At 44.1% G+C, this 17,406-nt stretch overlaps 1 protein-coding gene and 1 long non-coding RNA gene across 5 annotated transcripts in view; both read left to right on the forward strand.

Annotated features, from left to right (window-relative positions):
• Positions 1 to 10,204, forward strand: LOC310828488. The gene is made up of 3 exons (XR_014556957.1): positions 1 to 3,190; positions 6,979 to 7,062; positions 8,445 to 10,204. It is a non-coding gene; the product is annotated as an uncharacterized lncRNA (long non-coding RNA).
• Positions 10,205 to 12,553: 2,349 nt separating this feature from the next.
• Positions 12,554 to 17,406, forward strand: part of RBMS3 (RNA binding motif single stranded interacting protein 3) — a gene marked incomplete at its 3' end in the record, with an annotated part of 741,806 nt that continues 736,953 nt past the window's right edge. The window contains exon 1 of one of the 4 annotated variants that reach the window (XM_083705905.1): positions 12,554 to 13,661. In XM_083705905.1, the coding sequence (XP_083562031.1) occupies positions 13,473 to 13,661 (189 nt within the window). In that variant the 5' untranslated portion in view covers positions 12,554 to 13,472. The remainder of the gene's footprint in view (positions 13,662 to 17,406) is intronic. The other 3 variants (XM_083705904.1, XM_083705903.1, XM_083705901.1) reach the window with 3 other exon arrangements.

The following is a 17,406-nucleotide window of genomic DNA, read 5'->3' on the forward strand; positions in this document are numbered from 1 at the left end:
CATCTATCTATGTACTTATCTATCATTGCTCTCTATGGGTTATCATTTAATGATGGGATGTTACAAGACCAGGAGGAGAAATGGTGCCTTTTTTCTTATGTCTTGGGTTAAAATCTAGAAGTGCCTGGGGAACACTGAAGATGCAATCTTAAACCAGTTTACTAGGGCAGAAGCCACATTGAACTGAACGGGGCTGATTTCTGACTGAACCTGCAAAGCTCCAGCAGCCTAGTTAAACTAGGTATTCCCTAACTAACTGTATGCATTACCTCTTTACCATGCACATACCATTTTGCCCAAGGAGAAATAACAATGAGATGTAATGGGGCAAATCTAAAAGGGGAAATAAATTGAACAAATGTTGGAAGAAACTGCCCTGAATGAGCAATACATTTAATGAAAAATATGTGAAGAGCGTGTTTATGTTCAGATAGGTAATAGAAGGCATATAAGATAAATCACTCATTGTGGTTCAGCTTGGAGAATAATCTAGCCCCAGATTATGATAGCTTTAAATAAACATCTATATTCTAGATTGAAAAGTAGAGGTAGACTTTTAGAAGATACCTGAAGGCAACCTTAGGGGAGTTTTTAATGTATGATGTTTTATCGTGTTTTTAATATTCTGTTGGGAGCCACGCAGAGTGACTGGAGAAGAGATGGTGATGCCGATGCTGATTTGCATGTATTACTGATATGTTTGCCTCCTACTCATCCTCCAAGGAGCACTGTTTCACTCTAAAAAAATGGGAATTTTAAGATGAGGCATAGTGACTTTTTCCAAGGCAGACCAACAACTCCATGCCTGCACAGGGACTCAAACTGGTATTTTTCTCATCTAGTCCTGACACTTTGGCTACTGCATACAGACACCCTTCCCCTCCCCCAAACACAGACTGCTATAAAATGCTCACTCTTCAATCCAGGTATTTGCAGAAGAGGGAACAGTTGGAGATGAAGAGACCAGGATGCTTGTCAGATTCTCAAAGGCATCTGGCTTGCTACTGTAGGAGACAAATATCAGGACTGGACTGGGTGAATGGATGGAACTTTAGCTCTCCTGACAGCAGAGGTTGGGACGCAATGACCCTCCCGATCTTGTTGAACTCCAATACCCATCAGCCCCAGCCAGCACGTCCCAACAGGGAAATATAATGGGAGTTGTAGTCCAATAGCACCTGGAAGGCCACAGGTTTCCCATGGTGCCTAATAGATTTATGTATGGACTTTCAGTGTGCAAACTGTATCCATTGTTCCTTGTGTTTATATTGACTGCTGTCCCATAGGATAGATCCCTGTGGGCCTTGCTTTACAGATGACACACTGAGGCTTCTGAGAAGGAGTTTGTGCACAACAGCAGATGTTGAACTCGTCTGCTCTTGGCCCTTATTGCTTTTCTTTGCCTTTTTTCCTGCACAAATAAGAGCTTCTAATGCTGTCTTAGGTAGTGTATGGTTGCTGTATTCATTAAACTGCTCTTGGCAGAGGCATCTGATATGGACAATATGTAGAGCAGATGGTAGATTTGCTGAGGGAATGGATTGCGACTACAGGAAAACGTTTCTGACACTTCCTGCTGAAAATCAAACGGGTGCCATGTTGGCTTTTTGAAGAGAGCTCAGACAGCTGAAGCTCTTTGTACTGGGAGTCGCCATGAGACATCCCGTTATCAGCAAATCATCCCTTAGGCTATCTATCCCTTAGAGCAGGTTCAGATATCATTTGTGAGTACATCATTTGATGCTGGATCACAAAGGGTCCTGGCATGATGCATGATTACCAGAATCCCTGTCCTTGCTTACTCTCCACACATCCAGCCAATCTGTAATTTGGGAGCAAGGGGTCACGCTTCAGATCCTTTCCCCACACATCCACTGGCCATTGTTTACCAAACTAGATTAGGCTACCACTCCATCCCATAAGCCCCACTGAAGTGGACACCCTCCCTCCCATCTATTCTAAACAAGGGAGGAGTGCAAAGAGTTTCTGTCTGTGAGTGAGCACAGCAGTGGCTGATGTGAGTGCCTTAAAAAACCCCACACACCTGTTGATTGGGTGGTTGGTGGGCACCATTTTGTGTCCTGCATATTCTGCTGGTTTAGATGCGACAGTCTTTTTGTGTTACACCATGCCCCACGGCAGCCACTTTGTGACTGGCTTCATGGCACTTTCTTCAAAATTCAAAACATGCCCACTGGCCGAGAAAAGGTTGCCGATGGCTGTCCTTGTGGATTATGTTCCATGTTTGTTAATGGAAGAGAGGTGTTATTCCTATTCCTCCAGTGTAAGCGACGAAAAAGATTAGAATACCCAAGACAGTATGCCATATTTTTATTTTTATTAAACATAACTCAGAAGTGAAGGGAGGAAAGTTTTTCAAAACTACTCACCATATATACACCAACTTCATAGTTACTTCAGCATTCTATGAAGTGCTGTTTTTTAAAAGTTACTTCAGCATAAAAATAGTCATTTAATTAGAATATATTTGGTACAAATTAATGCAGGCATCTGAAAAGGAAGGTGCCAAATGTGATTCAACTATTCCTTCAAAAAAGCCCAAGCCTTCAAAAATGCTCGAAGCGTCTTCAGAACATCAGGGCAGTTGAGTATTTTTCAATTAAGTTGCATGAATACCTCTCCATTTTCCTATCCCTGTTTAACTGATAAATCAACTTGCTTATAATTAAGCAGGATTTCTAAAGGTACACTATCCCAAATCCATTTTAATATTGTAAAGAACTCATAACCTATGTGCATTGTCATTTGAAATAATGAATGTGTTGCTATGGTAAACTCTTGCCTTCTGCAAGACATGAGCTTTTGTTCCAGTATTTAATATATAGGATAAAAAAAATCGCTTTATACAGAAATCTAAATGCAAAACTGCTGAATACAAAGAGAAGGGAAAGTTCCTACCTGCACCTTAAGGCCATTAACAACAGTACAACATGCTCCGATGATAATTGAAAGGAACCAAAACTCTGCTAAAGATAATTCTCACAGATGCTCACCACGTGCAGAATGTATTCAAATATATGCTTCCTCTGTCTCAGCAATTTGTTTTTAGTTTCAACATCTCTCTGTATCAGATGTGGATGGTTTCATTGAGATTGGGGAGCCCTTTATAAAATTTTAAAATGAATGAACTGATGAATTTGCAGCCACCAGATTCACAAACTTGCCTTTGGTAAGACCTAGTAGACTGAAAATCTGTTCCATGAGTAAGGGTAATTTTGTTGTATCTGTAGCAACTTTCCTTTTGTGTATCCTGTATTTTGAAAAATCAACACAACTTGTTATATTTAAAAAAATAAATCTCAGTATCAGATGTGGGGAAACATTGGCCCTCCAGGTGTTACTGAGCTTCAACATCCATCATCCCAGGCTATTGCCATGCTTTTATGCCACCTAAGTGATAGTTTAATATCTGTAAGTACTGAAGTTACCCTAATGTTTCAGTTCTACAAATGAAGTACCTTCTAAATACTGTAATTCGTATTCAAACTCATTAAGATCTTCCTATGTTCTAGCCTGTGGATTGTTTTCGACTGCTGTCTTGAATTATTGGTTTTATTGCTACATGACGCAATATTTGATGGTTGTTTTTATGTAAGCTACCTTTTCTGAAGGCTTTGCCCTAAAAGGCAGCGTAGAAATCACTGCATTCTGCATGGGGGCTAAGAGTTGGCTCAAAAGTGATGCCCCACAATGACCAGCACTGATTTAACTGTCTTGCCTTATACAGTGGTACCTCGGGTTAAGAACTTAATTTGTTCTGGAGGTCCGTTCTTAACCTGAAACTGTTCTTAACCTGAAGCATCACTTTAGCTAATGGGGCCTCCCACTGCTTCTGTGCCACCACTGTGAGATTTCTGTTCTCATCCTGAAGCAAAGTTCTTAACCCGCGGTACTATTTCTGGGTTAGCAGAGTCTGTAACCTGAAGCGTCTGTAACCTGAAGCGTCTGTAACCCGAGGTATCACTGTATATGGATAGGGCTGGCCTTGAGTTATTCTGCTAAACACAATACAAATGCTAAAACCTTAGATCACACCCTTAAAAAAAAAAAATGAGCAGAGGCTTCACAGATGTACTATTCAAAAAACAAAACAAATTTGAACATGAATTAAAGCCGCTGGTATTGTTCACATCAAAAGAAATCCGAAGTCTTTGCCCCCTGTGAGAATTGCATAAAGGAGTTTGGTGGTCTTTCCCCCTGTCCCTGGTAGAGTTGGGTTGTTCTGCAGGATATTTCTGTCAGGTTAGCAGTCTGGAAATGTAGACAAAGGCAAATCTCGGAAGGCCTGTATGTAAAAGCTCAAGCATGACAGTCTCCTCTGGGCTGCTGGATGTTTTGCGGGCTTGCTCGAAAGCCCCTCAGAGGAGCCGAGATCGATGGATGGGGAAACGACTCGATGTACATCTGTGTCATCTGCTTTGAAATGTATAGTACAGAGGGAATTATCGATAAGGCCGACTTGTGCTTGAGGAAGCAGCCCTGCACATCCCAGACTGCAAAAGCTGGGAGCGCCAGCTGACAGATATGGCGGCGTTGATGGAGGCCCCAAGGAGTTTGAATCAACACGAGGAAGTCTTTGATTTAAACTGTTTGAGGGTGGTAAAAGGTCAAAGCGATTCAAATGCCCATTGTGGCTTCTACACCCTGCGACACAATGCAAACTCTGAAGAAGGTTTCATAGTCTATGTTTAGACAGCCCCATCGAATACAACCAACATAACAGAAGAATGCCTGCCGGTTGTACAGTTTGGTTTTATTTTAATCTGGTTTTGAATTTGCTACACTGTTTTTTCACAGTGTTAATGGAGAAGCGCCTGGGTTTAACGTAAGGTTACCAGATGTCCCTGTTTCCCGGGGAAAGTCCCTGGATTTATAAATCCGTCCCCATACAAAATCAGTTGAAGTTCAAAAGTGTCCCCGGATACATTGAAAAAAATCTGGTAACCTTAGTTTAATGCTTGCCTCCCCCCCTGCCCCCAGAAGGCCCACATGTGATAAAAGGGCAGTACAGAAATCAAAATGAACGAACAAATATAACCAGAAAGGCAGAGCATTTCGTTTGTAGCCAGATGAAGGGCTGCTTTGTAGATGGTATTTCTCTCGTGCGGATACAAAATGCTTCCCTCTATCAGCCATGTAGAGTCAGCAGCTCTCAGAAGCTGCCCTTGCTGCCAACGATGCACCAGAGACTTGGTTTTACTGTCTATCAAAAATCTCGGCATAGAGACTCAGGCACCAACTGGGAGGCTGAAAAGTGCCTCTGCGTCATTTGAGACCCCTTCCCAGACTGGCCAGTCTTTTGATGCCTCTCTCTCTTCTGCCACATACAGTGGTACCTCGGGTTACATACGCTTCAGGTTACAGACTCCGCTAACCCAGAAATAGTACCTTGGGTTAAGAACTTTGCTTCAGGATGAGAACAGAAATCGTGCTCCAGCGGCGCAGCAGCAGCGGGAGGCCCCATTAGCTAAAGTGGTGCTTCAGGTTAAGAACAGTTTCAAGTTAAGAACAGACCTCTCCGGAACGAATTAAGTACTTAATCCGAGGTACCACTGTACCTGGCAAGTTGTGAGGAAGGCCTTCCGTTCTAAAGACCAAGGAAAGGTTGTGTGTACTTTACAGTGCAATTCCCCCACCCCTCCACCAATACAAATAAAATAAAATCCCAAGTTTTAAAATTATTCAAACTGAGCAATTTTAAGTAAGGTTTAATCCCCCACCCATGTTCTCACTGTTATGCACCATAACATTTGGGATTGTTAATTACAGAGAGTTTGTGTAGCACTGAAGTCTGAATGCAACCTTTTATTATTATTATTTTTTTTTAACAAAGATTGTAAGCCTGCGGGCACGGAGTATCTGGTCTTGGTTTTATGTAAATCACTCTGGGAGTCCTTTTGGCTGAAGAGTGGGGTACAAACGCTATAAATAAATAAAACAAATAAACCCAGAAATCTATTTTAGTAATCTCTCTGGAGCCTGAGATTCAGCAGACATTTACAAAATAGCATTTAGTTGCATAGTTGAAGCCATTACAAAACATTGCCCACATAGATTCAAGCATGTCCTCAAAGCACTGAGAACTAGAAATTTGCTTTTAAAAACCCAGCCGGTTTTTCAAATGTTGAATTCTGCTAGCAGTACCACAATTCTGAATTTTTATTTTGGCATTCCTGTGTAATTGCACAGTCCATCACAGCCTCACAGGTAAGGGCCCAATTTGTGTGATGTTCCTTAACCCTCTTCCTTTTGGAAGGGATTTGGCTTTTGCACAAAGCTAGGGATGGGCAAATCCAGGGCTTTCCCACCCAGCTGGAACTCACATGGGGGCGGGTCTACACTCGTGATTTATAACGTCAATAATGTCTTATTAAAATGTGACACCAGAGGGCGCTGCAGAGCAGCAAGCCACTAGCAAAGGGAAAATGTATGTTAAAGGTTATAGAATGTTATACAGTGGTACCTCGGGTTAAGTACTTAATTTGTTCCAGAGGTCCGTACTTAAGCTGAAACTATTCTTAACCTGAAGCACCACTTTAGCTAATGGGGTCTCCTGCTGTTGCTGCACCGCCGGAGCACGATTTCTGTTCTCAACCTGAAGCAAAGTTCTTAACTTGAAGCACTATTTCTGGGTTAGTGGAGTCTGTAACCTGAAGCGTATGTAACCTGAAGCATATGTAACCCGAGGTACCACTGTATCTACTATCATCCTAATGACATTTAAAATGGCGCCATTGCCATTCTAAGATAACAAGGTGAGTTCCGGCACCTCTTTTTCTAGAAAAATAGCAGTGGGCAAATCTCTCAATTCCATTTTTGCCGAATTTCTCATTTCCCACTCTTAAGCTCAGTTCACGTCAGTTTGGGGGGGGGGGAAGTTCTCATGAAAATTCATAAGCATTTTAGTGCAAATTCCTTCTAATAATATACATGTGTTTGTATGGAATTTTCCCCTAGCGTACACCAGCTAGATTCTGCCAGATTTCCAGATGTGGATTTTGCATTGTGTGAAAGATCAAACAAAAGCACAGAAATTAACAGGTAAGGAAATGTCAGGAATAAATTGCTATCTGAATGCAGCAGCAGACTTACAAAGATCTCTCTTGAAATGGAATGCCTACATGCTCTTTCACCCACACATGTTGTTCCAATAAAAGGCAGCTGTTGTCTCATTCTCTTGGACCAAGACAGGGAGAAGTCTTCCAAGCTGATTCTCTTAGGTCATGGACTTGCAAAGTTCTGTTCAGCTGACGCCGGACTATTGAGCTGAATTGGCTTGTGCTCCCATTTTTCCACTTCTCCGTTCATGTGACAAGCCAGTCGTTGTTGTCCACAACAGTTTTCTCTTTGGAAATGGCACAGCCAAGGGTTCCATCCAATTGCCTGCCATGTTTGAGCTGCAAAGGCAGCCAATGTTTTACAAGCTGATAAAAGACTATGAGTCTCACATTTCGGCTCTACGCCCACTTCTGAAAGGTTGGATTGCAAAGTGTGATGGAATATTTATGTAAAGTATAGGAAAAGAAAAAAAAGAAAGAAAACAAGCTCTAAGCTGTAGTGCTGAAAAATAGCTCCTCCAAATTTATCACCACAAATACTGAGGATAGATCATGGAACACTAAATGTTTTCTGCCTGACATTTCACATTGTGCGTTAAGAACCAGTGTGGTATGATTGGGCTAAGACATGTTAGCCATGCTTGCTATAAGTCAAGGTCTTTGCTAAAGAAATGTACAGTAAGCATTAGACCAGGGGTCAGCAAACCTTTTCAGCAGGGGGCAGGTCCACTGTCCCTCAGACCTTGTGGGGAGCTGGACTATATTGTGGAAAGAAGAAGAGCAAATTCCTATGCCCCACAAGTAACCCAGAGATGCATTTTAAATAAAAGCCCACATTCTACTCATGTAAAAACACCAGGCAGGCCCCACAAATAATCCAGAGATGCATTTTAAATAAAAAGGGTAAAGGTAAAGGGAGCCCTGACTGTTAAATCCAGTTGCGAACAACTCTGGGGTTGCGGCACTCATCTCGCTTTACTGGCCGAGGGAGCCGGCGTTCGCCTGCAGACAGTTTTTCTGGATCATATGGCCAGCATGACTAAGCTGCTTCTGGCGAACCAGAGCAGCGCATGGAAACGTCGTTTATCTTCCATAAAAGGACACATTCTACTCATGTAAAAACACGCTGATTCCTGGACCGTCCGCGGGCTGGATTGAGAAGGCAACTGGGCTGGATCTGGCTCCCGGCCCTTAATTTGCCTACCCATTAGACAATGCAGACCAGAAGTCTTTTCCAAGTTAGCATTAGATATCATTATCCTCTGAAACATAAACACGGGGGGCGGGGACCTAGAATCTGACTGTGTGTGGACCACCCAGATTTTTCAGAAGATCCTTGTTGACATTTGGGGTTAAATGTTTCAGGATCAACTGAGGACTCCTCCTTCCTTGTGGGTACATGCTTTTGAAATGGGCTTGCCTTGGCACTCTGCCAAACCCCGACTCCAGTAAGTTCAGGCACATACGGTAAGATGTTTATATTTATTTTAGCCCTTTTCCTGGTTTTCGTTTTAGCCTCAGGGGCTGGAGAATTTGGGTCTGATTTTATTTTCTAACAACAAGAAGACACCAATTCTTCATTGTCCCCCCCATTACAGAGAGACTTGGGTGTAATTTATCATTTTATTAACTTTGTAAACAAGTGGATAGCAACTATGGCAAAAGTTGCTGTGTAAATCAATAAAGCAACAAAGAAGACAACACTTTTAATTAGCTTTAAAATGGTATTAGTTGCACAATCTGTCACCCAGCTAATGTTTGTGAGGCTGCACATATTAGCACAATTTAGGTCCAGGGTGGCAGAACCGGGTGCCCCCAACAAGGAATATTTACAGTAAGACATTAAACAACTTCTCTGATGCAAGTCTATGGAAGAAACTGTGAACAGACCAAAAGCTGTTAAGCGGCTGGCAAATTCATGTTCTACATAGAATTGCAGAGCTGAAAGGGACCCTAAGGAGCATCTAGTCTTGTGGTCTTGTTGTGAACCACCCTGAGACCTCTAGGTATAGGGCAGTGCATAAGTTGAATAAAAAATAATAATAATATAGTCCAACCTCCTCCAATGCAGAAATATGCAGCTGTCCCATATGGGGATCAAACCTGCAACCTTGACATTATCATGCTTGTATGAAAAAAAAGAGGATTCTCTGGATAGTTGTATCAACAACCTAACAACAACGTTTTAAATGGGGATATAGAAAAAAAACGTTGTTCAGGGCATGACAGCAGTGTCAGAAATGATCTTTAAAAAGATCACCTTAAAAAAAAGGTTTAAACATTATGTATGTGTTGAATCGGGGTGTGGGTGGTGCTGTGGGTTAAACCACAGAGCCTAGAACTTGCCGATCAGAAGGTCGGCGGTTCGAATCCCTGCGATGGGGTGAGCTCCCGTCACTTGGTCCCTGCTCCTGCCAACCTAGCAGTTCGAAAGCATGTCAAAGTGCAAGTAGATAAATAGGTACCGCTCCAGTGGGAAGGTAAACGGCGTTTCCGTGCGCTGCTCTGGTTTGCCGGAAGTGGCTTAGTCATGCTGGCCACATGACCCGGAAGCTGTATGCCGGCTCCCTCGGCCAATAAAGTGAGATGAGCGCCGCAACCCCAGAGTCAGTCACGACTGGACCTAATGGTCCGGGGTCACTTTACCTTTATGTGTTGAATCAGCCTTGTAAATATTAAGAAACCCACAAAAGGTACTAGCCAGAAAAACATTACTGACCTGCTAGAGGCTAACACAGAAGGTATAGCTCTATCACTTCTGCAACAGCTCCCTGTATTTGTATTCTGGGTCCAGAGGAGGGACAGAGTGCTCCACCTCTCCAATGCCTGCCTGCATGTGACTCATTGTAGTCGGTGTCTTGTGCTTAAGTACAAAGCTCATGGAACATGCACACACTTAGGAAGACCTTCAATATTTAGCTGAAGCAGAAAGAGGAAGCCTTGAAGTACAGGCATTTTAACTACCTGACAATGATTTACAGATGGTATCTAAGTCCGAGTAGACTTGCAAAGATGTATATGACTGAATCAGATAAGTGCTGGGGACGCAATGAGACTGGGGGTACATTCTATCATATGTGGTGGACCTGTAAAGGGGCAAAAGAGTATTGGGAAATAATCCATAATGAATTGAAAAAAATGTTTAAAAGTACCTTTCCCAAACAAACAAACAAACAAACCCCAAGTCCTTTTTGTTGGGGATAATTTAGATGGAAATTCCCAAGTGTCAAAAAGGGTTATTTATGTATGCTACTACTGCAGCTCACGTTTTGTTAGCCCAAAAATGGAAATCGAGTGAAGTCCCAACTAAAGAAGAATGGCAACTTAAACTGTTGGAATATGCACAGCTTGTGGACCTAACATAAAGAATAAGAGAACAAGAAGAACCTATGTTTAAAGAAGATTGGAAAATGTTTACTGAATATATGGAGAGAAACTGTGTTTATTTGAAAACGTGGACAGCATTAAGATAAATTCAACAGTGTAAATAAGTTTTGAAGGATGTAATAATGGAATACTGAATGGTATAGTTTTTGTAAAATATGCAGGGATTTATGATATGTAAAATGAACCATGGAAAGAGAAGAAGGGACGTCATTGATATTTTTAAGGTTGTTTAAATGAATATTCTAAAATGTAAATCAGAAAATTTAATAAAAAATATAGGGGGAAAAGTAGAAGTACAGGCATTTTGATGGGCTCTTAGAAGGTGAATGGTTTATCTTTTAAATGCAGCTTGCCTTTTTGAGGTTATGATGGATCTTTGTTAGAGGAGGGGGGCACTGCTAATATTTCGTCCCTGGCTGTCTTCCTTTCTATTTCTGTTGCAGGATCTGCCAGTGTAGATGCAAGTTAACAAACCATTTTAGCTATTCTGGATCTAGAGGCTAAGTTCCATAGTGCTCCATGTCATGCTACACAAAGAGCATTTTCTCAGAATATCCTTGGGTCAGGGCATCAGCTGATGCAAACAGGGTTGAGTGCGAGTTTCCATGAACTGGGAAATTTTTCTACAACCACATGGAATGAGACATTTTCTCCTTAGAACCATGCATACTGTGGATTTTTTCAAAAAATGTATGCTAAAAATTGTCGGTGTATGTTTCCAGGTAACATCCAAAGCAGCAATGGCAGCTCTTTAAAGCAATGTTAGCTTATATTTGGAAATTTATATTTAGAAACGCAGCCTAGTCACCTGATAAAAGAGTCCTGATTTAAGAATGATCAGATCAAAGCTTGGCTTTCATTCAAGAGAACACTTTTACACTATTTATTGGCTTTTTGGGAACATCATACACACGGGTACTTTTCAAGTTGCTGTAAAACCCAGAGGCCAAATCTCCATTGGAGCACCCAGCTCAGTTCCTATCCAAGCATCCTGCGCCATTGTCATCCCTCCTCAACTGGACTGAAAAAATTGTCCACGGTGATGTGTTGGCAGAGTTAATGTGTTGTCGAATTGCAGAGTTGGAAGGGACCTTGAGTGTCATCAAGTCCAGCCCTGCAATGCAAAAATACTGTATGCAGTTGTCCCATACAGGGATTGAACCTGCAACCTTGGCATTATCAGCACCAATGAAGCTATCCACGCTGTGATATTGATTATGTTTGTTCCAGGCACAACTGCCCATCCAAATTAAAAACAACTACTGTCCTCCCTCCCTACTCTTTTCTAACATAGGTAAAAAGGTAAAGGTAAAGGAGCCCTGGATGGTTAAGTCCACTCAAGGCCGACTATAGGGTTGGGGCACTCATTTCGTTTTTCAGGCTGAGGGAGCTGGCGTTTATCCACAGACAGCTTTCCTGGTCGTGGTCAGCATGACTAAACTGCTTCTGGCGCAACGGGACACCTTGACAGAAGCCAGAGTGCACCGAAACGCCATTTACCTTCCTGCCACAGCGGTGCCTATTTATCTGCTTGCGCCAGTGTGCTTTCAAACTGCTGGGTTGGCAGGAGCTGGGACAGAGCAACAGGAGCTCACTCCATCGCGGGGACTTGAACCACCGACCTTCTGATCAGCAAGCCCAAGAGGCTCAGCGGTTTAGACCACAGTGCCACCCGCATCCCATTTTACCTTTTCTACCATACAAGCTTCTTTCACTTTTATTTTTGGTACACTTGTAAAACGGAAGTTTTAGAGTGTAGGTACAAGACCACATCAGAGCAATTCTCTGGGCTCTCTGCACATGCCCAGAGGCGCCCATCCTGATGACTCCACATTTTCACAGCTGGCATTCCAAAGAACCCCCTGAGCTTGGGCTCGCCCTTCCTTTCAGAAACAGCAACTATTAATCTGAAGAATCAATCAGCAGAGCTCATCAAGCCGCGCGTGCGCGGGGAGGGGGGCGTCTCTCTCTCTCTCTCTCTCTCTCTCTCTCACCCGCGCGCGCGCTCCCCCCTCCTCCTCCACGCCCGCCCTTTACTCCAGTTCCTCATGCGCTGCGCTGGCCGTCTTGAGAGGGAGCTCCAGTTGCGCATATATGTATAGATACACGGAGAAAGGAGCGCGCGCGCGGGCACAGCGCGGAGATTAGCATCAGGGAGACACAGAGGCTTGGAAGAGGAGGGGGGAGCGAGAGGGGGCCGCTGTCTCCTTCATAAACCAGCCTCTTCCCCACCACTCGGGACTGAAACCAGCGGCTCCCTTTACGCGCGCCTGCCTGGGGTCCTTGTGGCGACAGGGCGGGGCGCGCGCGGTGCGTTTGCGCGCGCGAGAGGCGTTTTAACTTTTCCTCGACATTCTCCTCAGGATACCCCCGAGTTCCCCTTTTCCCAAGCCCCTCGGCGGCTTCACTCCTTCCCTCACGCCGCCTCGAACTTCTCCATTCAGAGGCTCCCCTAACCGCCTCTCCAAAAAGAGAGAGAAACAGAAAGGAGAAGCGTCGGAGGAGGAGGAAGGGGTAAATTCAGTCAGAGAAACCCATGCAAAAGGCTTGCCCGGGCCTGGAAGCCCCGGCTGGCGGTAGTAGCACCACCACCAAGTCTCTAATCCTCGCCGAGGGAGGAGGAGGAGGAGGACGGTGGGAGTTGGGTCTGGCAGGGGACCGCGCGCGCTTCGCGGGCGTTTTCGCTGCTAAGGGGCGGCTGGAGGCCACCGTACCCGCCGCCGGCAAGACAGCGAGGCGCACACGTTGGCTGCAAAAGTCTGGAGGATCTCAAGTGTGTGTTTGTGCATGAGATCGCAGGCGCCGGATCGGTGCAGGAGAGGAACCATGTGAGTGTGCTCCTCGGCTTCCTATTCTTCATGCCAAATAAATGCACGCGCAATAACCCGGGAAGGGGAATCAAATCCTAAGAGAGAGAGAGATTTGGAGAGGGAGAGAGAGCGCCGGGGTGGCGGAAAGTCTCTTTCTCCTTGGCTGCTTTTGTTTGCAAATCCGGCGGCTTGGAAGATGGAGATGGATGTTCGGGGAGTTTCTCCGTGCCCGGAGCCCATCCCCCACGCCGCGCAGGGGTCTGGAGGCTGTCAGCAGCGGCAGCAGCAGGATGGGCAGGCAGGGGAAAGCGCCGGTGACAGCGCGCAGCAGCAGCAGCAGCAGCAGCCGGAGAAGAGGCATAGCGGCGAGAAGGAAGACAAAAAGGTAGGTTCCCCCACCAACTCCGCGTCCTTCCCCCTTTGCCGAGGCGGAAATCGCCGAGCGCGCACAGGAGGGGTGGGGTGGGGGTGGGGAAAGCCGCCTTTGAGAAACTGGGAGGGTCGAGCGGGTGGGGGAGAGCAATCTGGATATAGGAACCAAATGATCGTGGATGGGGGAGGAAGGGGAGTAAAAAAAAAAAAAGAGCCCTACGTCTCTCCGTGCAGAAATGGTGCCTTGGATTTTAAGCCTAAATGTATGCGTTGTTATGCATTTTTAAGAAAACTTATGTTTTAGAAGTGCTCTTATCGTTCTCCACCCGGTTTGATGCTTTTCTTTTCTTTCCTTGCTTCCCCAAATCGGCGCAGACAAGGGCGGTCCTAATGTGGTTTAAGGGCAAGGCAAGATTAAGAAGTCTGAAAGAGCCACTTGTTAAGGGTGGGACCCTTCTCTGTAAAGGATTGTGGTTCTTTTTCAGCAGCGTTGTTCTGGGTCCAGTGTGGAGGGCGCGGTGAGGGGTGGGGCGCTTTACGAACTGCAACGACAACGGAGGAAAAACTGCTGGCTCAAAAGTTTGCTTTAACAGCATATCCCTTGCTGAAGTGTCTCCTCTGGCATATAGGGAACACGGGCCTAGAATGTGCTGAATAGATATCAAAGGGAGAGGAGGAAAGCCTGCACGGTTTTGGGTTTTTTTGCTGCTACATCCTTGCTGTGTCATTGTAGATGGGCTGCTTCATCCTGTACCAAGAGCAAGAATCCTTTGGCAAACTGAAAGAAATGGGTCAGCCTTGCCTTCCTTGGTGGTGCTGATAGATCTTCTGCTCTGCGAATTCTCTGAAGCAGGCTTCCAAAGAGAGGGGAGCATGTCCCTGCTAAAGATAATGCTAGCGAAACACATTGATCAGTCCTCCTGTCTGTAGGTATGCCTGCCTTGCCAATAATGTTTCCCAGCATGGGTTTCATAAATGGAAGGACTGGTGTGCTTGCAGCAGAGATGCTCACAATGGCCTAAGCTTGCCTACAACGGTGAATGTGGATTATTGATTGAGTGAAAACATTTGCATGCTGCAAAAGTTGACTAACCTTCCATTGGAGTTCGTGTGTTGCCTATCCGCTGTGGATGACTGCGGCATTAGTAGTAGGTTGTTTCCTTCTTAAATATGAATGGCTACTCTATCCTGGGAACTGGTATGTTTTCATGGTGTAGTTTTCACATTCATGGGAGAGTTCTGATGCTTGTATTAAAAGATGTATAAGGAAAGAGCCACTCAACCAAGCAATGGAGAAACGGATAGCAGCCACAAAAACTTATACATGGGTCAAAGGAAAGAGAATCCAGTTACTTCAGTAAAGTAGTGTTTATGAAGCAACAGATCCTTTACTCCTTATTAAATTCCAGTTGCACCTGGAATTAGATCTTTTCTGATCTGTGTCAATTGAGTGCCTCCACCTTGCTGTGCTATATAATTAAACATTATGCACCAACTATATAGGACATTAATTTTTATCGTCAACAGAAAAGGATACTCATCCTACTGAATTCTCTCTCTCTCTCTCTCTCTCTCTCTCTCTCTCACACACACACACACACACACACACACACACACACTAGAGGCTGTTGGTTGACAACACTACATTTAATTCTTGTGCCTCTATTTGTATTGGTTACTTTCTAACATTGCTGCTGCTATTATTATTACTACTATTAGGATCTCTTTCCTCCCCACGCTCAAAAAACCTGGAATGCCAATTTTGCATTCTTGCTTTTAAGCTTCCTAAGGTGTCCTGTGTTCTAGTAAGTGCTAGTAAATTTTTGACTGTTCAGGCCTACAAAACCATTCCAGCTTGTGCATTTTCCTCAAATATTAGCTTGCACGCATTAATTAAATATACAGCGAGAGCTACTACTGAAATGTTTGGCGGCTGTGCCAAACAACGCCTTCAGCATTTCAAAAGCATACCATCAGCAGAAATCAGTGATCAGTAGTTACTTCTAGATGTACTGTGCACTCTGCCTAATGTTTTACTAGCAGCCGGTAGCAGGAAGTCAAATAATGTGTGCCTGCAGGTTAAAAGACGACACTGATGATGCTTGGCGAGATTCATAGCTAATTAAAACATACGTAATTGAGCCTTCCGCTGAGATGGGTTTTCTGTTGTGTTTGTGAGCAAATTCTTGACACAGTTAACAGTACAGCTTTCCCTCTGGTGTTGCCTTTCAAAAAACATGATGACAGCATTCCTCTTGGTGCCCGGTATCAAAGCTGAACTTACCTTATTTATTGCCTAAAGAACTCTGTTTCTGGGACTGGGGGTGGGGAGAAGGGAACTAACTACTAATCAATTATGGGTTTACAGTGCTTTCTACAGGAAAGTATTCCATATTTTCCCTCTTTGCAGCGAGTGAATGTTGGTTTTCCAAGCAGGGTGGTTGTGGTGGTAGTTTCAAAGGTGGCAGCTGGGAGGCAGGACAGTATTTCTGCAGTTTCTGGCAAGGTTTCCAGACAGTCTATAGTAGTACAACCTGCAATGATATACCGCCTCTCCTGGTATGTCCCACAGAGAAATTTACGGTCTGCAAATAAAAACATCCTAAAGATCCCAGGCCACAGAGAGGTTAGGCTGGCCTCAACTAGAGCCAGGGCTTTCTCGGCCGCGGCTCCAATCTGGTGCAACGCTCTGTCACAAGAGACTAGGGCTCTGCGGGACCTGACATCTTTCCGCAGGGCCTGCAAGACAGAGCTGTTCCACCAGGCCTTTGGTCAGGGCGCAGCCTGACCCCCTCCTCTGGCAACCTGCACAGGATTTTGCTTGATGGTTGCCATTAATTTGATTTTAATTAATTTTATAATGAATGTTTTTAGAATGTTGAACTATTTTGACTGTTGTTAGCCGCCCTGAGCCCAGCTTCGGCTGGGGAGGGCGAAATATAAATAAAATTTATTTATTATTATTATTAAGGAGGCATAATCAAAACATCTGTGAACCCTATTGATTTGTAGAATGATATCTCAGTTGGTAGAGTATGAGACTCTTGATCTCAGTATTGTGAATTTGAGACCCACGTTGGGCCAAAAAAATCCTGCATTGCAGGAGGTTATAATAGATGACCCTTGTGGTCCCTTTCCAACTCAGCCATTCTGTGATTCTCAGGTCAAGGCTTGGAAGCTGAAGAACATGCTGCAGTCTTAGAGCTGGCCTAACAACAGATATGAATCTATTTATACCTAAAGAATTTATATACAGTGGAACCTTGGTTCTCAAATTGCTTAGTTGATGAACAAATCGGCTCCTGAACGCCAAAACCCCGGAAGTACGTGTTCCGGTTTTTAAACATTTTTCGGAAGCTGAATGTCTGGCGCAGCTTCCGCTTGAGTGCAGGAAGCTCTTGCAGCCAATCGGAAGTCGTGCCTTGGTTTTCAAACGATTTTGGGAGTCAAATGGACTTCAGGAACGGATTAGGTTTGCGAATCAAGATTCCACTGTACTTCTTTTCTGTCAGACCTCAAAAAGTGGCTTATCAATGATTAAAGAGGTCTTCAAACTATTAAACAGAAGAAAACAACACCTTTCATTACAAGGCATTTCATCAAAACTCTGTAGTTTTCAAAAACTTCCCCAGACATTAAAAAAATCTTCCGAATTGTACGTACTTACAGGTTAGCATAAGCATTAGAAGCATCACTCTTGCCTTGCAGATCATACAGAATAAAGTCTGGCAGCGGGAAGAGAAAATGATAGGAAGGGA

Source organism: Podarcis gaigeae, assembly GCF_964106915.1.
Source record: "Podarcis gaigeae genome assembly, chromosome: 12".
Classification (NCBI taxonomy): Eukaryota; Metazoa; Chordata; class Lepidosauria; order Squamata; family Lacertidae; genus Podarcis; species Podarcis gaigeae.